Raw genomic sequence first — 27,591 nt, 5'->3', positions numbered from 1 at the left:
TATGACATTTCCATCACCATCTGAAGTTCTAGACTATCTTTGAAAAGGGACATTTTGTTTTCTCCTCAAGCTGGTTGACAGGACTCATTTTACTACTTGTTTAGGTTTTTTAATCCTATGTGGTGTTTACACAAGGATAGTGTTAAATCTAACATGTAAGAACCAGAGAAAAACAGCAAACCAAAGATCATGATTTTTGTCATATTCTTAAAGAATAAAAAAAAAATGAAAATAAAATGTGGGCTTATTCACAATAAGCCTAATAATATTAACCAGAGCAAAGAACAAAAGGAAAAACCCTCTAAATAACAAATAACATGGTGAAACATGTCTCTTCCTAAGCTGGTTATGTTACCTTTTTCTTGGTCCTCTGCCTCTTAGCCTATTTCCTTTTCAGGTTAATTAGCCAAAATTCAAATGTTTACAAGCCATGTTATCAATTATTTATTACTAAGTTAGTGAAAACCATATATCTCAATTCACCAGTCTAATTCTTTGTTAGTTCTCGAAGCAATCATTACTTCTCTGAGCCAGTTTTAGAGGTTGTTTTTATTTGTTGCCTGTATTCTCAGATCTGTCCTTTCTCTTCAAGCAGCCGCTCCGCTGAGACAGGTCTTCCCCTAGAGTGTCCGAGAAGCTATGTGCCCCTCCCGGTCGAGGCCGAGGAAAGATGCATTGCTGTGGGAACTTGCTGTGGTGTCCGCCTTCTTTCTCACCAGCCCCTCCCTCCTTATTTTCCTTTATTTTCAATTGAAAATGCAATGTAAGAATAACACTGACGAACAAATTTTTTTAAAACTACATCCGCACACCTGTTTTCATTTTTGCATATAGTCTTCTACGACACAAGGGCCTATTTCGGCTATTTCCAGTTGATGCCACACAGACTGCCTACAAGGGTGGCTAACATACATTTTAAAGAGTCATTCCCTTTTACTTCACACACACACAAAAAAAACAAAAAACAGGTTAAATGGAGTGCAATATATGAATTAACTACTAAAGCTAAATGTAAGCAGATTACCTCACAAGGGGAGCTGCAGTGTCACTTGGTGTTAGAAGGGCTATTTTTTTTTTAAAGATTTTATTTATTTATTTGAGAGAGAGAGAATGAGAGAGAACACATGAGAGGGGGGAGGGTCAGAGGGAGAAGCAGACTCCCTGCCGAGCAGGGAGCCCGATGCGGGACTCGATCCTGGGACTCCAGGATCATGACCTGAGCCGAAGGCAGTCGCTTAACCAACTGAGCCACCCAGGCGCCCAGAAGGGCTATTTTTATGCTAATGTAACGGGAATACACTGTGGCAGGGGAGCTAGGAACCTGGGGGGCTGCTGGTAGAGAGGATTATGGTGGGTCCAGAGCTATCCCAGAAGGTGACAGTGGTAAGAGAGAGACTGGTGGGATAGAAACGAACTATGAGCACTAAGAATTGAAAGAGCTGAATTAAAATGAAAAAGTAAAGAAAAAAAAAATTGAAAGAGCTGAGAGAGGTACAAAACAATGATTTTGAGTGGGCTAAAGTAAGGAGTTATTTAAGAAAAAACATTTAAGGGCACCTGGGTGGCTCAGTCAGTTAAACGTCTGCCTTCGGCTCAGGTCATGGTCCCAGGGCCCTGGGATCGAGCCCCACATCAGGCTCCCTGCTCAGCGGGAAGCTTGCTTCTCCCTCTCCCACTCCCCCTGCTTGTGTTCCCTCTCTCCCTGTCTCGCTCTGTCAAATAAATAAATAAAATCTTAAAAAAAAAAAGAAGTATACATCTCACTGGTACCTGAGTGGCTCAGTCGGTTAAGCGTCTGCCTTCGGCTCAGGTCATGATCCCAGGGTCCTGGGATCGAGCCCCGCATCGGGCTCCCTGCTCAGCGGGGAATCTGCTTCTCCCTCTCCCTCTGCCCCTCCCCCAACTTGTGTGCACACACTGCGCACCTGCTCTCTCTCTCTCAAATAAATAAATAAATAAAGTCTTAAAAAGAAAAAGGAAAAAAAAATTAAATCAAGGAATTGAATGAAAAGAACAAAAAATGAGGGCAGCCTCGGACATGCCTGGAGCTCCATCTCAGGGTACCTCCCACGCAAGGGAAGAACTAGTCGGGACTGTCTGCAAGCAGAGCCCTGACAACAGGATGTTAAATCTATAACAAGCTCTCCAAGTAACAGACACGTGCGTGCCTTTGGTTGTCCTAATTTGTAAAGTGTTTGTTCCTTCAGCACATGATCTTATACAGGGTAGATGTCTGACGCGTTTGTTGATAGCTGCAGAGCGAAATTATCTAACGCAGCTGGTTTTACGGCTTGTACGATGGTGGCCACGGTAGGCATTAGGATTGTTACAGGGTACATGGTAAGGCCATGAGTCCTTGGGGCTTGATCCTTAGAGAAGACTCCAACACCCCCAGTCCTCTAAGCAAAGGCAAGAGCCCCTTATGTATCTGTCAGGTTCTAGTTTACTTTCCTCCAGCCAAAAAAAAAAAAAGAAAGTTACCTTTTTCCTGTGCAGCAAGTGCCATCCTTCATTCGTATTAATTCTCTAACAATTCTCTGCACATCTGTAGATTAATACAGCCACTTCGCACCATAACATGAAGGGTCAGAAGGCTTCACATAATATAAGGTTCAAGAGTCTGTCACCAGCATCTCATTATTACGAAGTAATGGTGGATCTAGACTTACAACCATTAGCATGGCTAGAACTGCCTTGTTAGGGAAGGGTTCATTATAAATATTGACTGTAATTCCCTTTTTAATTAAAAAAAAAATGTGAGCTCTTCTTGCAGTAGTATAACTTCAAATTATAGGCCCCCAGTCTCCTGGAGAGAGAATATTAAAAAAGGATAATGTTAAAAAAAAAAAAAAAAGCCAGCATAAAAATGTTGTATAATTCAAATGAGAGTTAAACAAAGAAGTGATAAAAGTAATCAAGGAGTAAACAAAGGGCGGGAGAATAAATACAAACAATGAACCACAGCATGGTTAATTAGCTTGCTTTGCAGATGTGATTTCTCCCTTGAAAGCAATGGTAATGACAAACAAGCCTAACTTACCAAATATCTTCAGGTATAATGTAATATGTCCCCCACTGCCTATAAAAGAAACGCCACTGAATTACTGTGCATGGCACTGAATTTACCATGGATGCCTCTAAGTTACGATGTATGGGGTCTTTGCTCTGGGTTGTTTTGACAATGGTACTTTAGTTATTTTAAGCTCTACAATTTCTGTTTGAATTATTCCAGAGCAGAGGTCTCAAACTCAAGTATCTGCAGGGCTCAGGCAGTAGCAGCTGGGGGTAAATGGATGGGACTGGTGGGCAGACCCTGATGAACTGGAGAATACTGCTATGTCAACTCTTGCCAAGTGAGCCACATCACCTAATTCTTAAAGAGAAGCTTGGAATTCAAATTTGTATGTCAACTTTTTTATATCAAAATGGCCACACAGGACTGGCTACATAATTTGCAGGGTCCAGTGTAAACTGTAAACACAGAACCCCTTGCTCAAAAATTATTAAGGGGGCACCTGGGTGGCTCAGTTGGTTAAACGCCAACTCTTGATTTTGGCTCAGGATATGATCTTTGGATTCTGGGATCGAGCCCCTCGTCAGGCGCCATGCTCATAGGGGAGTCTGCTTGAGGATTCTCTCTCTCTCTAATAGATAAATAAATCTTTAAAAAAATTATTAAGAATTTCAAGATGGGGGCGCCTGGGTTGCTCAGTCGTTAAGCAACTGCCTTCGGTTCAGGTCATGATCCCGGGGTCCTGGGATCGAGCCCTGCATCGGGCTCCTTGCTCAGCGGGAAGCCTGCTTCTCCCTCCCCCACTCCCCCTGCTTGTGTTCCCTCTCTCGCTGTCTCTCTCTGTCAAATAAATAAATAAAATCTTTAAAAAAAAAAAAAAAAAGAATTTCAAGATGAGGGGGGCTGTCTGGGTGGCTCAGTTGGTTGAGCCTCCGACTCTTGATTTCAGCTCAGGTCATGATCTCAGGGTTGTGGGATTGAGCCCTGTATCAGGCTGCACTCAGCAGGGAGTCCGCTTGAGATTCTCTCTCTCCCTCTGCCCCTTCCCACTTGCATGCATGTGTGCACTCTCTCACCCCCTCTCTCTCTCAAATAATAAATCTTAAAAAAAAGATTTAAAAAGATTTTTTTAAAAAAGGATTTCAAGATGCCCCTCCCCCCAAAAAAGAAGAAAAAAAAAGAAAAGAATTTCAAGATGATGACAGCAGAACATTAAATCCAGTGTGGACCCTTCTTAGCACAGGCCCTATGTAAGCACAGGTTGCAAGGCCAGGAAGCCTGACCTGGAAGTATATAAAAGAAGCTGCAAGCCACGTTGTGCCCATGAATTATCTGGCTTAAGACCCTGTTCTAAAGATTCCACATTCTCTCCCCATTTGTTTTTGTGACTCAAAGCACCCAGCTTCAAGGTGGCTGGAAGAGTCTGAAGCATGACCTCTTGCTGAAAAACAGACAAAAACATTGCTGATGGCTTACGAGGGAAACAAAGTCTCTCCTTTGTCCTCACCAAGTCTTAAAACCAGCTGGGGGATCCACCTACTGATAGGTATATGCTTTCGGAGAAAAAATCTTTTTCCTTACGTATCCAAAATACCTAAAAGTCTATTGCAATGACCAAAGTCCTGTAAGAAAAGTGATATTCCCCTGAAAATCCTTCCCACTCATGGCCCACTTACAGAGTTAGTATCTGCAATTGCCATCAAAGAATAGTAGTCAATCTCCAAGTGATGGCCACAAATCAGACACACCTTATATATGTATGGATATGTACCTGAAAATTTTCAGGAAGTTTTATGAAATCACAATCATAGTTTTAAATCCATGAGATAGTATAATTGTTTAAAGAAATGCTCCCCATTTAAAGTGCTGTGTGTAAGGCATTCTAGGAGGCATGGACAGGCTGCTCATGGCAGGAGGTGACTGGTGCTTGTGTCCATGTGCACATACCTCCACCTGCACACAGCCTAAAACATTCAATTTCGAGGGCTCTCTGGACAGTGCTTAAAAGTGAGAAATATCTTTTAGGGGCGCCTGGGTGGCTCAGTTGGTTAAGCGTCCCACTCATGATTTTAGCTCAGGTCATGATCTCAGGGTCGTGAGCTTGAGCCTTGCATCGGGCTCCCCGCTTGAGATTCTCTCTCTTCCTCTCCCTTTGCCCCGCCCCCTGCTTGCACTCTTTCTCTAAATAAACAAAACTTTTTTTAAAAAAAGTGAGAAATATCTTTTATAAAAATGAAAAAAATCTCTCCTTAACTGATCTGTCATATACATTTCATATTTCCATATGTCAGGTTCATGTCAATTGAGAAAGACATGTATTTTTTGGTTGGTTACAATTATACTTCCCAAAACAGCTTATACCAACAAAAGGCTAATTGCGATATATGTTTTGTCTATACCCAGCACTATTCTAATCCAAACCCAAACAGGGAAAAAAAAAAAAGTTATCATTTGACGCAATGATTTTACCTCTACATGTAGACCATATACGCATATGCAGCTATACATATGTGTAGAAATAATGGGTTTATCTATTAGCAAGTGGAACAGAACTAAATAGAAATAGTAGTACTATAGTACCAGAGAGAATAAATTATTCCACTATAAATTTTTTTTTTTTTTTGACAGAGAGAGACACAGCGAGAGAGGGAACACAAGCAGGGGGAGTGGGAGAGGGAGAAGCAGGCTTCCTGCGGAGCAAGGAGCCAGATGTGGGGCTCCATCCCAGGACCCTGGGATCATGACCTGAGCTGAAGGCAGACGCTAAACGACTGAGCCACCCAGGCACCCCCCACTATAAATTTATTGTTTATCTTTGTCTCCCCCTCTAGAATGTAATGGGGGAAGAGATTTGCATCTGTCTTGTTTACTGCTATGTTCCCTGACATTGCCCGGCACAGAGTAGATACTCAGTAATACTTGTTGAATTGAACTGAATCCATAGGATCAAAACAAATTATAACTCACTGATTCTAGAAATGGAAATAGGAGGAAATCAGACACACGTAGCAGGTCTACCAACTTCCCTAACTTCCACTGCCTTTTTTATTCCCTAATTAATAATCTAACTCATGTAGTCACTGTACCCAGTAACTCTACTGCTTTCATATCAGCCTCTCATTTCTCTAGCTCACGCAGACACAAGCTTGGGCCTCCTTGGAGCAAGCTGGGACAAAGGTTAACTTCTTCCCCGAACCTAGAAAAGGCTAATGAGCTCCGTGGAATGATATTTCTAAGTATTCACCATACCAGAATCAATATCAATGTGCTGTCAGTGTATGCATTAGCCCCATAGTCAAACAAAGAACAGCCCTCAGAGCCCACTAATGATGCTGGGCATGGAGAGCTGGGGATGGGCAAGATGATGCAGAGATGACTGTATCAGCTGTCCTCAAACACAAGGCTTCCAGGATGTTGCACAATCCCGGCATTCTGGTACTTTGTCAGAGATAGGCAGCATTTGGATTCAGCCACTGAGATACTCAGCAAAACAACTCTCTTTTGATCTTCTTGACCCAAGAGATGGATTTGGAGTACGCCTTCTGGCTGTGAGAGAACTCTTCTCTTCTATTCCTCACCTGGTATTACCAGGGAATGCAAATGTCTTAAAGTTAGCAGAGTACTATATATGTAGCTGATAAGACAGGTACAACAAACTTGATTCATTACTGACCTAGGTAAAACCTGCTTTTAGTACAATTCCATCATGTTCACACTCATTCATGTAGCATTTCCCATATGCAGATTCTGCTAGAAAGATGTGTCGAGCAAGGGCAGTGGCAAAAGTTCTGAGCATCAATTCCACATTACTTAAATCTCTAGGATCAGACAAGGACCTCATCAAAATTCAAGCTCTTCCCTGCAGTAAAATTGTAGTTGGTGTCATAAATGGGATTTCATTCCACATGAGAAAATGTGAAATCTGATTTTCCAATTAGAATGAGAAGGGTGGGGTGAGTGTGATAGAGTAAAGATGACCGATCTGTATGGTATATACAGTTAAGATGTCGTAAAACTAAGACATGTGTGAGTAAGCATGTGGGCATCACAGTCAAATCACATTGGTTTGGAATCCTGACCCAATCACTTATTAACTATATGACCTTAGCGAAATTTGTTAACCTGGCAGAGACTTGGTTTCTGCGAAACATGAGTATCACTTAATCTTGTAAAGTGAAATTATCATTCTCTATCTCATAGTGTCATTATAAGGGCTAAGTAAGATATATACACGATGTTAGGTCCAGTGCCTGATACATAATAAGAACTAAATAAATGATAGCTGTGACTGTTATTTTGATTACTATTTTTATCACTCCCACAAATAATTAACTCCTTTGCAACTCTGTAATTCAGAAAAAAAAAAAAAAGCCATAACCAAAAGCATGGAGGAGGTTAACTTCTTGCGAGGTTTCCATGGTGGAAACTTGGCCACATAGTAAATATGGTCTTGATGATCTTTCACTCATCACTGAGAAACAAAATTCTCTAAATTCTAGAAAGTTTCAGTGAAACACCACTAAATGCAGCCATAGAGCAATCTCTCCCTTCCCCCATACACACACACCCCCCCCCATCCAACCCCTTGGGGATATATTAAAACTAAGGCAAGTGAACTAGCCTGAGCCAGTAATTAAGACACACAGCTAATCAGAGAGCATCACGGGCTGTGGCCCTCTGCAAAGAAACCGAGCATTAGGATGACAGCTCCCATTACTAGGGCTTTGTTCTCCTGGAGCAAAAAGAGCACAAAAGCATAAAGTTGGAGAACTGTAACCGCATTTTGAATAGTTGCAGGGGGGTAGGGGGGAGTCACAGTTTCCTTGGAACAGAGAGGATAGTCCACCAGATAACTGCGTCAGCCCACACCCACCAGAGCCTTCCCCACCCTCAAAGCATGACTCCACTTTTTCTAACACTGCCCTTAAGGAATCTGGCTTCTGCGACTTCCAGTAATTGTACAAATCACCCATGATGAAGCAGCTAAACACACTGTTAGACAAAAGAAACAAAAATTAAGCAAATAGAAAACTCATTAAAATGCTGCCTTTGGTTATTTTTGCTCCTAACAATTCATGTTACCAAACAAGTCTTTCTTCATTGCTTTTCCTTGGAAGTAATACTTTAAAAGAATTCTAATGGGCACTGAGTGATTTTCTCCAGACTCATAATCCAGCAACTAGAACACTGTCCCCTCCCCCATCTCCATCTAGGACTCCTCCCTGTCACCTTAGAGCTTCTGACTTAGCTGCGTTCACACCCAGCAGTCCCAGCAAAGCTTTCTGTTCACATTATACAACAAAAAAGCAGGCAATGAACAATTCATGCTCCTAAGTGCTTGCAATAAAACAGGCTGAGCTGACCTCTCCCATCCCAAATAGCTGCATGTCAGTCACATAAGCTTAAAGGACAGAGAGTAGTATGTATGTGATGTGTATAAACAAACTAATTAAAATCTAAGGTCTCTCATTCCAGCTAGTGCCTAATGGGACCAATATGATCAAAAAAAAAAAAAAAAAAAAAAAGAATCACTCCAAGCTGGCTAAAGGTATTGCTCTCCCTGCTTCTAGGATACATCTCTTTTAGGCTCAATAAACAGCCTAAAAGAAGAGGAACTTGGGGGTTGCCATTCTTTCCTATAAGACTTCTCAAATAAAAACTATCAACTCAGCAGCACTGAGCCAAAAGACCACTCCCTGATTCCAAGTGGACATATTGATCAACTGAACTGACATGTGCCTCCTCCTTTCTCTCTCTTAGTAGCAATCAGCTGCACCAGGAAAATCCATTTCATTTCCCAAAACAAAAGGCAACACACTGCTCCTTATCTGACATTGTCAGGCCACAGTTTTTAGGGGGAAAAATACACACACACACACACACACACAACGGAGATGCCTAAGAAATAGCTAAGAGTTGAAATGAACATGATACATGTTTATCTGGAGTTTCAGAATTGAGTTGAGGCTATGACTAAGCCCAGAGATCTGTATTCCCCACAGTCACTGAGAACCCTGTTATTTATTCATCTTACCGGATTCTGGCTAAAGTTAAGAGCAGCACCACGGGCACTTCCAGGGGCTCTCCTCAGCGTTACCCTTCACTGCAACTGCCGCAGAGAGCAGACTTGTTACAAGTCCACCTGCAAACAACTCCGGCTATTTTAGAGACTAGCTAGAGATGGGAAAATATCGTGGCAGGCTTTCAACTAACTATGAAGGACATGGGTTGAAGGACTACCATATAAATCAAAAGGCTCAAGTAATTTCATTTGGTTTGGGTCTTCGTGCTTTTAATAAATTCTGTGTTAAACATGCAAGAGATCCCCTTTCACATCAGGGTTATGTCAAATGCTTATTCAGCATTTGTTCCTTGCCATGAAGAAACTGAAACCTAAATGAGGTAAATACTAAATTTCATACTGTAAATCACTAAATATTTCAAAAATCACAAGAGCAAATAGGGGACCAATTAGCTCTGTCCCATAAAAAAAGAAATCTCTATCTTTACAATGCTGAAATACCGTGAACTCATTTGAGAGCCTACTTGGGATTTTGCAATAGAAATTATCTTATGTTTATGAAAAATTCTATGAGAACACCAAAAATAACAGGCAGAGATGGAGCAAGAATAATTCTATGTATTATGATTCCTCTATGACTCTTAACAGGCCTTTGTCTTAACCCAGCAGCCTGAAAAACAGATTTAGGTAAAACAGCCTTTTCTCTAGTCCATTTTAAGCAGACAACATCCCCCCCATCTCTGCCTTAGCAGACACCGACTAACCAACAAAACAGCCATGCAATTAAGGCCCAGACATTCAACACTCACCATCTCCTGCTCCCACCGTCTCCTTTTGATGTTTACAGCACATCTGTAGGATGCAATACTAGGAGATGCCTTGTTTGACCTGCTGCATGATGCTGTGACATCAGTTCAGATGATGCAGCTCATTATGGGAAAGACTGCTGTTGCTATGGCAACTGGGATGTGCTAGGAATCCTTGCTGCATTTCCAGTGGCGCCTGAGACAATACGGAAGCCCTGTAAGAAACAGACGATATGCAAAATGTAGACCAAAGGAAGAGGATCCCTCATTGGACTAAAATCCATAGATTTAAAAGGGATTTCCCTGAAGGCACATGTGGAAAAATAAAAATTACTTCCTACTTTGTTGTTACACATTTAGGAGAGAATAAGGTTGGGGGGGGGAGAGATAGAGATTTAGTACTGAGCAAATAAAAACAAATGCACAATGTTTTTCTGTTGGGCAATTTGATCACTTCTTCCTCTCTGGACAGCATTATGATAGCTTTTTAAAAGTTAATAAAAAGAATTTTTGTTCACTTGTCAAAAACCGAAAGAACAAAGCAGTGGGCAGGAAAAGAATTAAAAATGGAATATAAACAGCTAAGAAAGTGACTCTAACTCTAAAGTAAATAAGCTTTAATTCTGAAAACATGGGCAAACTCCCACCAATAAAGTCTGCCGTGATCATTTCCCCTGATGGACACCGACCCACAGGACCTTTCTTGTGCAGCAGAGCACTAGCTCTCACTTGAGCATGGACGGGGGCATGCAAGGAGGATCTAGGGCGCACACCACACCACTCTCAATTTCCAGGGGCCCATCCCTTGGTCTGCAGAGAACCTTTCCTACTCACAGCCAAAATGCAAATCTTTGGGGGGACCAAACCTGGTGGCTGGAACAAGTAACCAACCTGCTAGAACTTCTGAAGTCACTGACATTCCGAACACAGGGGCTCTGTTTTCCTCCCTTCAGGGCAATAAGACACACAGGAGGAAATTACTCACACCCCTCCCCCCACAAAAGCTGCAACTGTGTGAAAAGCTACATTTAAACAAGACACAGTGAGGTATTTCCCCAATGGATAAAAGAAAAGTGAATTTAAAGCAATCACTCTTTTCTAGTCCTGTGCAGAAACAAATATTATGTGGTAAGAATGGAGATGGTGGGGGGCGGGGAGATGGACAGAGCAGCCATTTCTTGCATATTTAATACTCTTAGACCATGGATTGAGATAGAATCAAGCTGAACTCCACCCACTCTATCTTCAAATTCTGGGGAAGAACAACATTCTAAAAGCCCAAAATCTAACAGGACAATTATGTTGTCCTCGCCAACTTGAGATTTTAAATGGCACTGTTAGCTAACTGCATGCGGGACGAGGAGATAGAATGGCAGAAGGAATTCAGGCAGTGCCCTGGTAAATAAGGGCTGAAGAAATTGCCTGAGAGGTGCCAAGATCCTAGCAGGGTGCACCATCAGCCATTCACAGAGCAACCCTACCCTGGAAAGGAAGCTAGGATTGTTCTTGTTTCACCTAATGAGGACTTGGGAGACCAAGTGCAAGAGGTTGAAGCTGCCTGCCCAAGTTACCCATGATCTCAGTCACTGACACCCACCCTTTATCTTAGACCACATGCTACACCAAGAGAAGTAACAGGCAACCACTCCAGGAAACACAGTGTTAATGCCAGTTCCTCCAGTAAGCATCTGTGTGCATTCAGGCTAGTCAATTAACCTCTCTGGACCTCAAGTTTTTCATATGGAGAGGTTATTAATAAATAATAACCATTCATGGTTATTATTTAACTAATAACCATGGTTTGCAAGTTTTGCTAGTGGTTGAACCCCTTATTCTAATGATATAGTCCAAAGCCAGGTTGCCCTGATTGAGGGGTGATAAGAAGCCCAGAGCCACGGGCGCCTGGGTGGCTCAGTCGTTAAGTGTCTGCCTTTGGCTCAGGTCATGATCCCAGGGTCCTGGGATCGAGTCCCACACCAGGCTCCCTGCTCAGCAAGAAGCCTGCTTCTCCCTCTCCCATCCCCCCTGCTTGTGTTCCTGCTCTCGCTATTTCTCTCTCTATCAAATAAAAAAAAAAAAAAAGAAGCCCAGAGCCAAAACTGATGAACCCTTCTCAACCCCAACCCCTTACTTCATCTGCTCTGAACTGACCCAGGAAGGCACCTCTGAAGAACTCCTCAGCCTCTGAGAAAGATGGAATGAGTCATGGGTCTAGAACAATATTACTGGCCTTTCCAGAGCTGAAATCCCATAATTCTGTAAAGAGGAGAGAGCAGGGTGGAATCAGGTATTTCAGACTTGAATACAGTTTCTCAAAATGAGAAGAATCTTGTCAGTCTCCTTTACCAAAAGCAACTCATTTGTTTGCTGGGAAGAGATGGATGGCTCATCAAATCTGAGGCCATACCAGACTTTTAACAACCTGAGCAGGCTGAATCATTAGCCCACAAAATGGCCCAGATCAGGTTTGAAAAAAAAGGCGGGGGGGACCCATAAAGCAGAAGCAAATCATAAAGTGTTTTCTTGCCTTCTGAATGGACCTATAATCGTTCACTTTAGACTTCCCAGTGTTTTATTTTTCACTGTTACATATCCCCACGTCACGGGTTGTTTTGAGGATTGCATGCAATAATGTATATAAAAGCATTTGGAAACCAGAAGCACCATAGAAATGTCAAACCTTGTTACTATTGTCATTAATAGCCCACTCACCCCAATCAATGGAGGCTCAACTGTACATCCAGCCAGATTCTGCACTGTGGACTCAGATGGTTAGGAAATGGCTTGCAAAGTCTACACAGCCACCAAGGAGGGCTTACTCCTCACCACTCACTTCAGATGAGATCAGGAAAGGTAATGGACAAGGGATACTCTCAGTGGACAGAGCCAGGGCCACAGGCAACAAAGAACAAATGAGTTTCTCCCAGAGAACAGAATCAAGGCCAGAAGAGTGAAATGAGTCAGGGAGCTTCAGACCTGAATGACTAGAAGGATTTCAGAACTGCTGTGGGTTAGGGACCACCATATGTCTCCCGTTTTGCCTCTGACAGAGACGACTCTGCATCACTGAAAAATCCTGGATTTTCAACTGACATAGTGACTATGTGGGACTTTAGGTAGCTTCCTTGGGATGTGAATACATGTTTGCTGTAGGGCAAAAGGGAGAAAATAAATATTTGGGATTCAGCAGAACAACTTGTGACAGCTACTGGGATTGCTCACCAACATCCATGTTTTACCTCTTCCTCCTAGGTACATTCCCAGTGCCCTTACCTGTAGGTGGACCTTGGGATTGGTTCTTACCAATGGAATGTGAGTAGAAGTGAAAAGAAACACCTCCAAAGAGTTAAGAGCATGTGTGCCTTCGCCATACTTCCGTCCCTGCTAGCTGGATGCAAAGTATCTAGTGGAAAATTCTGAAGCCCCACACAGTGGATGGGGTCCAGGTCCCTAAATGACAATGTGCTAGAACCATGCTCTCCCAACCACCCACTGACCCACATGGAACTGTAATGAGTGAGAAATAAACTTTTACTATAGTAAAGAAATTTGGGGGTAGTTTACTACACACAAATTATCTATTTATAAATAAATATATAACAATTTAGGGGCTCCTGGTTGGCTCAGTCGGTAAAGCACGCAACTCTTGATCTCAGGGCCCTGAATTCAAGCCCCATGTTGGTCAGGGAGCCTACTTAAAATAAATTTTTTATAATTGTAACAATTTAATAAAATAGAAATTAAATAACTTCATAAAATATATTAAAATTATAACATGTATTGTTATTGATTATAAACTTACAATGTTAAAAACAGGTTTCCTAATTACAGAGCTTCTCAGAGCCTTTAATATGCTGATATGCATTGAGATCCTCTCATGGGGAAAATATTCTATGTACTATTTCCCTAACTTATTTAGCCATAGAATTCTTTTTCCATGGACTAAAGTTCCACTGGCTGTCCATCCATAATGGGCTAGAACCCCCCCTTAACCCCTGATTTAGTCTGGAGGCTAGAAGAGGAAAAAGTGAAACTTCTCTCATCTCCAGTACAACAGTCTATTTGTAGTCTCTATTTGTAGTCTTTCTCTGCCATTCTGAACTGGCAAGGCAGAAATTGGTGGTGGTATTGTAGACAGAGCAACATTTATACAAATGTTCCCTCCTGGCCATTTTCCCCTACTTAAAATTAGGAGTTGTGTCCCAAATTCTTACCATTTCAGGAGTAGTAAATGAATCTTATTTCCAAATCATCAGCTCATGATGTAAACATACATCTTGTGTTTGTATTTTAGGGGTTTAAAAAACCCTAAAGCTGGGCGCCTGGGTGGCTCAGTTGGTTAAGCGACTGCCTTCGGCTCAGGTCATGATCCTGGAGTCCCTGGATTGAGTCCCGCATCGGGCTCCCTGCTCGGCAGGGAGTCTGCTTCTCCCTCTGACCCTCCCCCTCTCATGTGCTCTCTCTCTCTCTCATTCTGTCTCAAATAAATAAATAAAATCTTTTAAAAAAAATAAAAAATTAAATTAAAAAAAAAAAAAAAACCCTAAAGCTATTCCTGGAAATGTGGCAAGCCTGCATCCCTTAGTGTATCATGTTAAAATTTCTGGATCTGAGGACTGTTAGTTGTTAGTTAGCAACTGTTAATTGGGGAAATACTAGTTGATTTCACAGGTGAGCCTCTGAATTACCCTGGCTAAATATAATAATGGTATGTTCCTTTTGTAGTCTAAATGGATGTGCCCGATGACAGGTGACCTTCTATGTGGTGATTCAGGGTCTCTGTCTTGAGGTTTCACCTTCCTCTTGAGCCTTAGAGACCTGGGCATTCATTGGGCAGATAGAGATGGCATAGGGAAGGTTATTATGGGCCAGATCTGGAAGTATGCTTCTTCACTTCCATCCACATTCCATTGGTTAGAACTCAAATGACCACACATGCTGCAAGAGAGACTGGGAAATGGAATCTAGCTTTGTGCCCAGGAAGAAAAGGAAACAGGCATAATAAACAGTCATCCAATCTCTGCCATATCATGATATCTGGAATCTGAGCCTCGTTTCAGGCTGCATTTTACGTATGTGTCTGCAATACCACCCGTGGGTCTTCTTAAGCCCCAGTGAACATCCACACACACAAGACTATCACAGCCAACTGGTCAGCTCAGAGAGTTTGCCATCAGGGCAGCATCAGGCACTACTCTTCTGTCAGAATCTTGTGGCAATCCACACAGTATCCAGGAGCTACTGTATCTGGCCCCGAGGTGACAGCTCAAGAACAATGAGTAGAACACAAGCAAGTTCAAGAGCAACCAGCCTTAAAAGCATTATTCCTCACAGGAGCCCGTATCTTTGGAACAATTTCACAGATGTAATTTTCAGGGTTCCCCCAAAAGGTATGCCCAATTATAAGAGTCACTGTGCTCAGAAGAGCCCCAAATGTTGGCTTCCTCTCAGGATTTATAGTTATCTCAATCCAGACCAACAAGGGCTTACCCCTCATCACTCACTTCAGAGGTAGTTGGAGAATACAATGGATGGTGGGGAGGGGACCTCTTAGAGATCCCCCAGGGTTAGGGTCATATGCAGAATGGACAAACAGCCCCTCTTAGAGAGCACAGTCAGGGCCAGACCAGGGAAATTCTCCTACCTCAGGTAGTCATTTTTACTAACCAAGGGCCATTTTTACCCTAAGCAATGTTGCCTAGAAATATTATTGACATTTTATCATTTTCAGGTTTCCAGGGGAACAGAGCTACAGAGCTAACCAAAGGGTCAAATTCTCTCACAAAGATAAAGTGTTTGGCTAATCCTCTACCAAAAATGCCCAATTCTACTTCAAAACTGACCTTCGCTCACAAAACATACAAGTATTCAAACACTCCAACCACATGCTTATATGACCATACACCCATGCTGCCCGTGGATGCTGCCTCAATCACTATATTTTATATACTTTCTGAGATATCCGGAGGCCAAAAATATTTGGACACCAAACTAGAGTGGACATTTGTGGCTCTTACTGTTAGAGGCTCAGCATAGCTTCTACTTTCTTTAGATAACCAGGCAAAGCAAAAATTCTTATCTAAAGATAATTAATCATTGGTGATCAGAAGAGAACTTGCAGACATAATAATGAGATATAGAAGCTCAGTTATTGGGCGCCTGGGTGGCTCAGTTGGTTAAGCGACTGCCTTCGGCTCCTGTCATGATCCTAGAGTCCCTGGATCGAGTCCTGCATCGGGCTCCCTGCTTGGCAGGGAGCCTGCTTCTCCCTCTGACCCTCCCCCCTCTCATGTGCTCTCTCTCTCTCTCATTCTCTCTGTCTCAAATAAATAAATAAATAAAATCTTAAAAAAAAAAAAAAAAAAAGAAGCTCAGTTATTATTGTTGTTACCTGAAGTCTGGATTTATTATTTCCAGACATCACCTCTTCCACATACTAGGTGGGAATCCAATTAAAGGAATGGAGCATGTGACTCAGTCTTTAGCCAACCAGTTTGTTACATTCCCCTGACCTACAGACATTAGTTAGAGATGAGTATGGGACCCCACTGAAGCCAATGAGATGCAATGAGACGTATTAATAAAAATCACTGTTGGCTCCTGGTCTGAAAGTGAAAGGATGTCAAATTTGAAGCTGCTTGCCCATTTTGCATTCATGAATGAAGAGCTGTCTAAGGATAAAGCCAACAAGACAAAGAGCAGAGCTGAGCTGAGTTGGTGAGACCGCTTGAGCCAGAAATCAGCCCTACTCTGGCTCTGTAGATTGTAAGAGCCAAAAGGTCCACTTTTCTGCTTCAGCCAGTAACTTTGGGATTTCAGTCACAATCACAGAGAGACCTAACTGGTCTGGAGAGCCACTAGAGACACTGTGGAAGGTGCAAGTTGGCACCATTGGCACGCAGCTTCCTTGGAAGGGAAAGAAAAGGTTGGGTTCTAAAGTGTTGAACCTTAGCAATGAGACCCCTAAAAGTGGTAGGATCAGGGCCTGAACTGGCAAGATCGCACCACAAGGAAGATGCAAAGCATTATCTTATCTCCTGGACATTCCCCGATTTATGACAGTGATCTCACAACCCAGTCAGCCTGAGCCCCATTCCTCTGTCCTTTCCCAGGGAAAATTCCCATCGGTAAAGGCCAAAAAGCCTCAAAAAGTCCAGGAAAAGGGGGCGCCTGGGTGGCTCAGTTGGTTGGGCAGTCGACTCTTCATTTTGGCCCAGGTCGTGATCTCACGGTCGTGAGATCAAGCCCTGTGTCGGGCTCTATGCTCAGCGTGGAGTCTACTTGAGATTCTCTCTCCCTTTCTCTCTGCTCCTCCCCTCTCAAAATAAATGAATAACAAGTCTTTTAAAAAGCCCAGGGAAGGCAAATTAGATCCCAAATGAACACCTAGATTTGGAGACCTTGGGGTGATTTTGTCCAAAGAAACTGGCCCAACCAGTTCAGAGATTTCCCTGACATCCTTCTGCATTTAAGATTTTATCTTGCCTGACTTACAGAGTTAGTATGGTTTGCTGCTTCACTTAGATTTAACTCCAAACACAAACCTTTGACATGAAACCAAACGGCTTTAATGTGTGGGCAGAAGCACAATTGTGCAGCTTTATGTAGGGAAAGGAAAACATTCGGGAGCAACATATGAAACATTGTATTTCTGGGGCTTTCTTATTTTAGAATTTAATTTTTTCATAGGTCTTAATCTTGTCCATTTTGCATTCATGAATGAAGAACCTAAGAATGGATTCTCACCACACATTGAATCTACCAGCTCCTTGATCTTGGACTTCCCAGACTCCACAACTATGAGAAATCATTGTCTGCTGTTAATAAGTTACCCAGTCTATGGTACTTCTGTTCAGTAGCCCAAACAGATTAAGATACCCAGCTCTTCAAAAATCAGTTATGTTTCTATATACTAACAACAAAGTATCCAAAAAAGAAAGTAGAAAACAATCCCATTTACAATAGCATCCAAAAGAATAAAATACTTAGGAATAAATTTAACCAAGGAGGTGAGAGGCTTATACACTGAAAACTACAAAACACTGATGAAAGAAATTAGAGAAGACACTAATAAATAGAAAGACAGCCCATGTTTATGGATTAGAATAATTAATATTGTTAAAATGTCGATACTACCCAATCTTCAGATACAATTCAACCCTTATCAAAACTCCAATGCATTTACAGAAATAGAAAAAACAATACTAAAATTTGCATGGAACTACAAAATACTACAAATAGCTAAAGCAATCTTGAGCAAGAAGTGCAAAGCAAAAAGAGGCATAACACTTCCTGATTTCAAACTATCTTAATATAGTAATCAGAACAGTATGATATAGACATAAAAATAGACACATAGATCAATGGAACAGAATAGAGAAATAAACCCATGTATATATGGTCAACTAATTTTCAACAAGGTCACCAAGAATACAAAATGGGGAAAAATAGCCTCTTCAATAAATGGTGTTGGGAAAACTGGATATCAACATTTAAAAGAATGAAACTGGGCCCTTATCTTACACCATTTACAAAAATTAACTCAAAGTGGATTAAAGACTTAAGAATAAGACCTAAAACCATAAAAGTCTTAGAAGAAAATATAGGGGAAAATTTCCTTGATATTGTTCTCGTCAATGATTTTTTTTTATATGACACCAAAGCATGGGCAACAAAAGCAAAAATAAACAAGTAGGACTACACCAAACTAAAGTTTCTGCACAGCAAAGGAAACAATAAGTAGAAAATGTTTGCAAACCATATATCCAATAAAGGGTTAATATCCCAAATATATAAGGAACTCTTACAACTCAATAGCAAAAAAATAAATAATCAGATTCTTAAATGGGCAAAGGACCTGAATAGACATTTTTCCAAAGAAGATATACATATAGCAAATAGCAAAATATAAAAAGATATTCAATATCATTAATCAGGGAAATGCAAATCAAAACCACAATGAGGGGCACCTGGGTGGTACAGTCAGTTAAGCATCTGACTCTTGGTTTTAGCTCAGGTGATCTCAGGGTCTTGGGATTGAGCCCCACATCAGGCTCCAAGTTCAGCACCTCTCTCTCTCTCGCCCTCTGTCCCTCCCCCCCCAGCCTTCTCTCTCTCTCTCTCTCTCTCTCTCTCTCTCTCTCTCATACACACACACACACATACACACATACAAGTAAATTAATAAATCTTTGAAACAAACAAACAAAAAAACCATAAAGAGATATCACCTCCTACCTGTTAGGATGTCTATTATCAAAAAAATGAGAGATAAAAAATGTTGGTGAGGATGTGGAGAAAAAGGAACCCTTATACTCTTATATACTGTTGGTGGGAATGTAAACCAGTACCACCATTATAGAAAGCAGTATGGAGGTTCCTCAAAAAATTAAAATAGAGTTACCATATGGTGCAGGAACCCCACTACTGGGTATATATCCAAAGGAAATTAAATCAGTCTCTCAAAGATAGCTGCACTCTCATGATCATTGCAGCAATATTCACAATAGCCAAGATACGCAAACAACCTAAGTGTCCATTAACAGATGAAGGGATTAAAGAAATGTGGGAGATATACATATACATATATATCTGTGTGTGCGTATTTTATTATCATTATCATCATTACTATTATTATTATTATTCAGCCATAAAAGAGAAAGAAATCCTGCCATTTGTGATAACAAGGATGAACCTGCAAGGTTATGCTAAGTAGAAAAAGCCAAAGAAAAATACTGTATGGTATCCCTTATATGTGGAATCTAAAAAAAAAAAAAAAAAAAAAAAGCCAAACTCATAGAAACCGCGGAATGGCGGTTGCCCAGGACTTGGAGGGAGATCTTAGTCAAAGAGTAAAAATTTTCATTCAGTACTATGCACTTGAAATCTGCTAAGAATGTAGATCTTAAGCATTCTCTCACACACACACAAAAGTAATTTATGTAGGTAATAGGTGTGTTAATTAACTTGACTGTGGTAATCATTTCACAAAGTATACATACATCAAATCATCACATTGTACACTTCCATATCTTACAATGTTGTCAGTTATACCTCAGTAAAACTGGAGGGAGAAAGGAAAACAGTAACAACAACAAAAAGACATCCAGATCTTGTATGGAATTTGGCCAAGAAATAAACCTTTTTCCTAACTAATATAAAATGAAAATACTTCAAGGCCTGTTTTACTTGGTGTGTTGGCTCTTGGCTCAATGTTTTAAACACCCAAGAAGTGTGGTATAACTGTAGACAGTGACCGCTGTGGTCAGTCAGCACTATAATAATGTGTGGTTAACATTTTGAATTGTTAGTCACTTGCTGTAGAATGCCACGAATACGCTACACCAGATGAGCGACACTGAAGAAAAAGATGATGCCCCAAGGAAAAATGAGCCAGCACCATTTATCTACATGGGACTTCAAGTGGTGATTTTGAAAAAGGTAAATACCAACACTCCCCCACCCCCAAAAGAGGCTCCACTCTGAGGTGCTACTTCTGATCGCTGGGTAGGGCTCCCGTGCATTGGTGGGTTCTGAAATCCATTTGGAGTCCTCTTTTGCAGGAGACAGCTTTATGAGTAAATTTTACTCAGATGGTGGAATTTGAGGAGAATCCAAGTCCCACCTGCCCCATGGTCTCCCTCACAAACCTGCTCTGGCTCCTAAATTACCTCAGGATTCACTCCACTCAGCTGGAAGCTAATGAATGTTTTGGAGGAGAGGTATCACCATCTGCCATCAGTAACCATTGATACCTGCAAGGTGGTGCATGCTGTGAGACAGGCACTAATCAGACTAGTGGGAAGACAATTAGGTTGAAGCCCAAACATGAACTAGCCATGGGAAATTGGCCAAGTCACTTAACCTCTCAGATTCCTCATCTGTAAAATGAGGAATAACTGTTCTGCTTACCTAATACCATTATGAGAGTCTAAGAAGTAAAATGCCACATTTGTAAGTGCCTTAAGAAAGAGGGAAAGGAGGAATGCATAAAGGGGAAGGGAGAAGGAAAAAGAAGGAAGAGAAAAGAGGAAAAAGCGGGGAAAAGGGGAGTAAGAGGGATAGGAGAAAGAGGAAGAGAAAAAAAGGCAGGGAAAAGGGAGGGAGGAGGGGAAAAAATGGGAAAGAAAATGAGGGAAAGCAGAAGGGGAGAAGCAGAGAGAAGGAAAGGGGCAAGAAGAAAGGTATGAAGTTGTAAAAGAATGTATGCTCTAGAACCTAAACTCCTCTGTAGGCTCTATACTCACCTAAAGTGTATGTCCTTGAGCAAAGCATTTATCCAAGTTTCATTTTGACCCCCTTCAATTCTTTGCCCACCTCTCTCCCCCCACCTCTGGCAATCACCAATCTGTCCTCTGTATCTAAGAGTTTCATTTGTTTATTTTTTAAGATTCCACATACATGTGAGATCATACAATATTTGTCTTTCTCTGACTTATTTCAGCATAACACCTTCAAGGCCCATCCATGTTGTCACTTCCTGGAAGAGGTAAACTCTGATGGGGAAGAGAAGAAAGCCCTAGCAAACCAGATGATACCAAGAAGACAGAGATGGAATCCCTAAGCCCCCAGGATAGACAACCCTGCATCATCAGTGGAAGAGAATTGCTCTTCAACCAGAAATATCCACAGTGGATTATTAAATGAAAAGAAATAAGCCACTATAATATCTGAACTATTACATGTATTTTTCAAAGCCTCCCAAATTATTCTAGTGATCAGTCAGAATTGAGAACCATTGAACTAAATAATTCACATGTGAATAATAGAGAGTAAATTTGTTGCACTATGTGAAGTATAAGTGTATATAAATGTACATCAAAAATCACTACAAACTTGCTATGGCTAAAAGAGGAACTTTTGAGGTTTTTCTACTAAGAATGACATATTTGTAGTGATTTACACTTTCCTTGTTCACTTGACTTACAAAAGATGAGAGGAGTGTGCAAGATAAGGCTGGACAGGGAAACAGAAGGAAAGGATCTTGAATGTGACTTAAAGAAGTCTCCATCTGGGAAGGAAGAGGGATATGGAGCCACTCATAATTTAAACTAGGAAAAGGCATACTCTAAGTGCTAGTTCTCTAACAGAGTTTCCAAATATTTCCTTCTTATCTGGCTTCCTAGAAATGGGCTCTTCTATTAATCTATAAATTGTTATATTTCTCCCATTTTTCATTGTATCTAAAAGCTACCTTTTAAAAATACACTCTCAGCCTAGGAGGCGCCTGGATGGCTCAGTCGGTTAAATATCCCACTCTTGGTTTTGGCTCAGGTCGAGTCTCATGGGTAGTGAGATTGAGCCCTGCATTGAGCCCCACATTGAGCCCCAGTTGAGCCCCGCACTGGGTTCCAGACTCAGTGGGGCATCTGCCTGAAGCTTCTCTCCCTCTGTCCATCCCCCACTTGTATGCATGTGCTCTCTCTCTCTCTAAAATAAATAAATAAATCTTTAAAAAAGAAAAATAAATAAAAATAAAAATCCAGTCTCAGCCTAAAGTACTAAGGAGGCATATACAGAAAAGGTATATAGAGTAAGGCATTCAAATATTTTAGTCAAATGTGAGCTACTTTTTGAGAAATGAGGAAAAAAGTATAATAATAATTATGCTTATAATAGCTAATTATGTGACAGGCACTGTTGGAATATGTATTCATTCATTTAATCTTTAAAGAACCCTGGGAGAAAAAAAAAAAAAAGGCATCCTGGGAGACAAGTACTCATTCTCATTTTACAGATAAGGAACAGAAGTACCCAGAGTTGCCTAAGATCTTGCTGCTTTAAGTGGCAGAGCCAGGATTCAAACCTAAGTAGGTAGACTCACTACAGAGCTATATCCTTAACCTCCAAGGCATAACATATAATCCTCAAAATGTTTATATTTATATCTGGAACACAGACCCTCCCTCATTAACACACCTTTTTCAGGCATCCTACCTTCGCCACTTTGGTTCCCCAGTAGCAGCCCAGAATTCAGCCAGCAATGGAAAAAAGAGGAAGTGCTCACTCCAATAATCCACAATATGTGAGCCATGTACAGATCATGGAGAAGAAACTGTGCCTTAAAGAGCTTCTAACAACTCCTTGCAGTTTAGAGGCCACCAACTACAAACATCTTGTCTAAGAAAACTTGGTACAATCTGACACTGGTGGGCACAGACTAAATTTTCAATAAATTCTCATTGAGCAAAGCAATACATACATCTCCCAACTATTCAGCCACCAGACCTGACGTTTATTTCTGTTCTACGATGCCAATGCTGCTCAGGGGGCAAAGGTGCTATGAAGACAATGCTGCTGATCAAAGTGAATACAGCTGCACAAAGTACATGGCATGGCAAGTATACAAGGAAGTACACAATCTTCATAATTGCTAGACCTCTTGTCCCCCTGGCTGAATTTTCAGTCTCTGGGCCTGTGGTAATTTGCACGGTTACTTTATAAATACAGAATCAGTAAAACACTGTTGCTCCGCAGAGAAGCAGAACATCGCCTGGGAATTGGGAGTCCTGAGTCTCAGTCCTGGTAACCAGCTCTGAGGGTCATTCATAGTCTCTGTGTATCAGTTTTCTCACGACACAGGCCCTGCTATTTCCGGACACTATTATAAAATCGTCCCAAAATAATAAAGACTACAGGCCAGCCTAGTGAAAATGGAGTAAGTTTTAGAGCCTGAGAGACCCAAGTTTAAATCCCAGCTCTGTCACTCACTAGCTGTGTGATCATGGGCACATTACTTGCCCTCCCTGAACATAGTTTCTAGATCTACCGAGAAGGGTTAATAGTAAGCCCTGTCTCTTAAGATGCTCAGATAATTAAATGAGCTAATTATGTAAAGCATCTGGCACATATTGGTGCTAAATAAATGGTAACTATTGTGCTTGCTTCCCAGCCATTATTTCTCAGGGTAGTCTTATATAAATTAGAAACATCCTGAAGTCTTTGACAGTGATTTTTTTTTAAATTCCTACAGCATCTAGCACAGAACTGACCATGTGGATGGTGACTAGCAACAGCAACACAAGTACTAGCACTAGATCCTGCCACTACTAGTACTAGGAGCACTAGCAGCAGGAGGACCGGCCACAGCAGCAGCAGCGGCAGTTACTGTCAGAGCAGCAGGTAGTGGGCAACAATAACAGCAATAGAAGACGAAAAGAAGAAGTATGGGGGAGGGGGAAGGGGGAGGGGAAGGAGGGGGAGGAGGAGGGGGAGTGGGAGAGGACGGGAGATGAAGGCAGGAGAGGAGGGGGAGGAGGAAGGGAGGGGGAGGGGGAGGAGGGGGAGGAGGAGGGGGAGGAGGAGGGGGAGTGGGAGAGGATGGGAGATGAAGGCAGGAGAGGAGGAGGAGGGGAAGGGGGAAGAGGAGGAGAAGGGAGAGGAGGAGGAGGGGGAGGAGAAGGAGATGAAGGTGGGGGAGGAGGAGGGGGAGGGGAAGAGGAGGGGGAGATGAAGGAAGGGGGAGGAAGAGGGGGAGAAGGAGGAGGGGAGGAGGGGGAGTGGAGGAGGGGGAGGAGGGGGGAGGAGGGGGGAGGAGGGGGAGGGGAGGAGGGGGAGGAGGAAGAGGGGAGGAGGGGGAGGAGGGGGAGGAGGAAGAGGGGAGGAGGAGGAGGAGGGGGAGGAAGGGGAGGAGGAGGAGGAGAAGGGCAGCAGCAATAACAGCAGCAACAAGTTCAATGCTCTCCTCGCCTGTTCTTTCTTATATTATGGATTATCTATCCCTCTACCAAGAAGATAAAGTCTCCCATGCAAATAAGCACTGCTCTATCGGCATTGGGTCAGTAAGAAATTGGACAAACCCTGCTAGCTGAGGAAGCTCAAATGTTAAGGGATGTTAAATTCTCCATACTAGTTTCTCCATACTAGTCCTGTAAGTGGTCATCTCCATTGGTATTAGATGCAGCAGCTTTATGACACTATCAAAAGGAGAAGATACTAATGAAAGAAGCTGGCAGAAGTTTGAACAGAGCAGTGACATTGATTCATTCAGTACTTAAAAAGAAAAGAATTCTGGGCACTTTGATATCAAACTTTAACCTAGGTCAGAACTTCCTTCTCTGCCCCTCAAAACTCCCAAATCTTAAGAGACTACAATCCTCCAGGTTCAATGTCATGCTTCAGGAGTCAGGCAAAGAACACAAAGGCCCAGATAACTAGCTGCAAGAGAGGTCAACATTGGTCCTGGGTACCCTGGAGAAAATGACAGAGATTGGGAGAATGACCAGAGGGAAGCCAAGAAAATAAACTTAAAACACCTGATGGGTTCCTCTACCCATCCTCACAAGCAAGAGTTTCTTTCTGTGGTAAAGATTTTAACCTTTGTCTGAGAAAGTAACCAAGAGCACAGATGGGCTGGAATTTCCTCTTCTACTACATTCCTTTTTCTGTGCATGGTTTCTCTTGGGGAACATGGAGTAGAAAGTTTATTTAATAATATGTACATGGGTATATGTTTAAAAAGAAAACAACCACATAGAGCCAAACATGGGTAAAGCTTAACCATGAACCACACATAAAGAAACACTCTTTCAATAACAGCAGTTCCAAAGGGGAAAGACATATCCTCTAGTTAGCAAATACATGTATGAAAATACTACCACACCCATCCAAATAACACACATACAAAACTCAGAACAGCCAAAGAAACAGAGCACACCAAAATGACAACACACAGTAAAGCAAACATCCTAATGGAATAACTTAAAGGAATTAAAATAAGATATAATAAAGAAGACTCTGACTTACCACTACTGGATAGTATTTTTATTAATGTGCAGATGAGGAACAAAAATCTGCCTTCTGAGAATAGTCAGAAATCCTATCTTCTGTACAGGCCTGATGAGCTCCCCACAACCCAGCGTTTTCCTCTTTCCTCAGCAATAGGAATTCAGAGGTCACAAAGAAGGTTCCATTTGGCTGAACCTCAAGGGGAGGAGCAGTTCTACTCAGAGCTCTCTGAGCAGATAAGACAATGGCTAGAAAGCTTGGGTCTCTCCCACTCTGCAGGCAACATACATGGGTAGTGATCTTGGGGATGGTGCTGGAAGAAACTGTCCTCAGAGCAAAATCTGTCATCGTTATCTCATTACCAGGTCCCCAAGGTCAGTCAGGACTCACAGGTCTTAAAACTTCCCTTGGCTCCTCCAGGAACGGATTTCCTGATTCTAGATTCCTAACTTCACCAAGTTCAGTATTTGCCAACAGTGGGCCTCAGCTAGGTAATGGAAAAATACAGACTCTGGTGACATCAAAAGGTTGTGTACTAGCAAATATCCACCAAATGGGGCTGAGAGTGAGCCAGAATGAATACGTATGTATAAGAATCTGAGTTAGTAGTTTTGTTTTCAATCTAGTAACATGTCATAGTCAGCTTCATTGGTGGCAGAGACTTCCTCATCCCTTTGGTCTCAAAGGCAGCAGAAGCCCCCAGAAAACTGGGGGCAGGTAGTGGCAGGGCAGACAAAATGGAGGAACCTAGCAGAAGTGGAAGCAGAAGCAACACAGGGGGTGGGAAGAGGGAGAACTATGCCCCACCTCCACCATGAATTTCCACTAGTTATCTGAATGATGAGATTTGCAGTTACTTACTAGCTTAGGCTCCAACAGAGTGCTCATCCCTAAAATAGACCTAATGGTAACGCACCAAACATTCTGTAAACTCTAAAGCACTACATAAATGTTCCTTGTTATCTTTATTATTATTACCAAAAAGATAATACCCAGACTCAACCATTTGGAAATTATATTTTACTCTTATTTGTTGTTTTTAAGCTATTAATGGTCCAGGCAGTTTCTTCATTGAACTTTAAAACACTTATTAGTCATGTCAAATATTCTCCATAGAAATCCTAGACCAATCAATAAATGAGGATGGCAGGAGAAAAAACACTTTTAAAAAATTTGTCTTTCTCTTCAAGAAACATACTTTCCATTACTAAAGAAAACAATTACCACCCAGCTTGAGGTATTTATATTTGGTTGACTTTACCAATATTCAAGGCTATTCCAAGCAACCAGGAGTCAGTTTTTTCATTATAGCTATACGACCTGGAGGGTTACCTGAACATTTCTGGCAGTTTTAGGATACTTTTAGTTTTTTCCTTTATTCCAGCCATCATCATTCATAAATACAGAGGTCTAGCCTCAGAGACTAAAAATATTGCAGTATGTGATTCGGTACCAGACTCAGGTGGTGTAAGTATAAGGTGAGTTCTGGCCATTCCTAAGATTTTCCAAGCCTTGATGGGTAAAATCTGAAGGGAAGGGGTAGTGGAAGGGAGGCTGCCATTTAAGTGCTGAAAGCAATTCTATCTGTCCAGATACAAGGAACTGAATTCCCTTTGGGGTAGGCAGATCCTTTGTTTTGGGGGAAAAAAAAAAAATCAAAATGCATCCTTGGTTACACCTACCAACTTTTTTTAAAGAATAATGTGAAATTATGTAAATCTTTCAAATTTAAAATATAAGAGAGGGGGGAAAGATGGCGGAGGAGTAGGGGACCCTATTTCAACTGGTCCCCGGAATTGAGCTGGATATCTACCAGACCACTCTGAGCACCCAGGAAACCAGCCTGAGACGCAAGAAGATCTGGATCTCTACAAACAGAATATCGCAGGCGGTTGGTTTCGAGGTATGAAGCAGGGAGCCGTGATTCCGGGCAGGTATTAGAGGATAAAGGGCGGTGGGAGGGTGCCTGGACGTGGGGATCCTACACCACCAGTGAGCGACAGCGTGGCGCGCTGCCGATGGGG

The 27,591-nt window shown here is 41.8% G+C and overlaps 1 protein-coding gene across 3 annotated transcripts in view; it reads right to left on the bottom strand.

The window, feature by feature from the left end:
* The window catches only part of AKAP6 (A-kinase anchoring protein 6), a 500,780-nt gene extending 475,023 nt beyond the window's left edge, over positions 1-25,757 (bottom strand). For 2 of the 3 annotated variants that reach the window (XM_064570937.1, XM_064570938.1), the window contains exons 1-2: positions 25,586-25,754; positions 9,845-10,056 (exon numbers count right to left, since the gene is read on the bottom strand). Coding sequence is in view for 1 of the 3 variants with exons in the window: in XM_064570938.1 (XP_064427008.1) it covers positions 9,845-9,847 (3 nt within the window). In the remaining 2 variants the exon portion in view is untranslated. Of the gene's footprint in view, positions 1-9,844; positions 10,057-25,585 lie in introns of all 3 variants that reach the window. The other variant, XM_064570936.1, reaches the window with a different exon arrangement.
* Between the last annotated feature and the right edge of the window lie 1,834 nt (positions 25,758-27,591).

This window comes from Mirounga angustirostris, unplaced genomic scaffold (assembly GCF_029215605.1).
Source record: "Mirounga angustirostris isolate CCGP_5_RB_7025 unplaced genomic scaffold, mMirAng1.0.hap1 SCAF_9, whole genome shotgun sequence".
In the NCBI taxonomy this organism is placed as follows: Eukaryota; Metazoa; Chordata; class Mammalia; order Carnivora; family Phocidae; genus Mirounga; species Mirounga angustirostris.
Note: the sequence above shows the minus strand (reverse complement) of the source record. Positions and strands in the feature narration are given on the sequence as shown.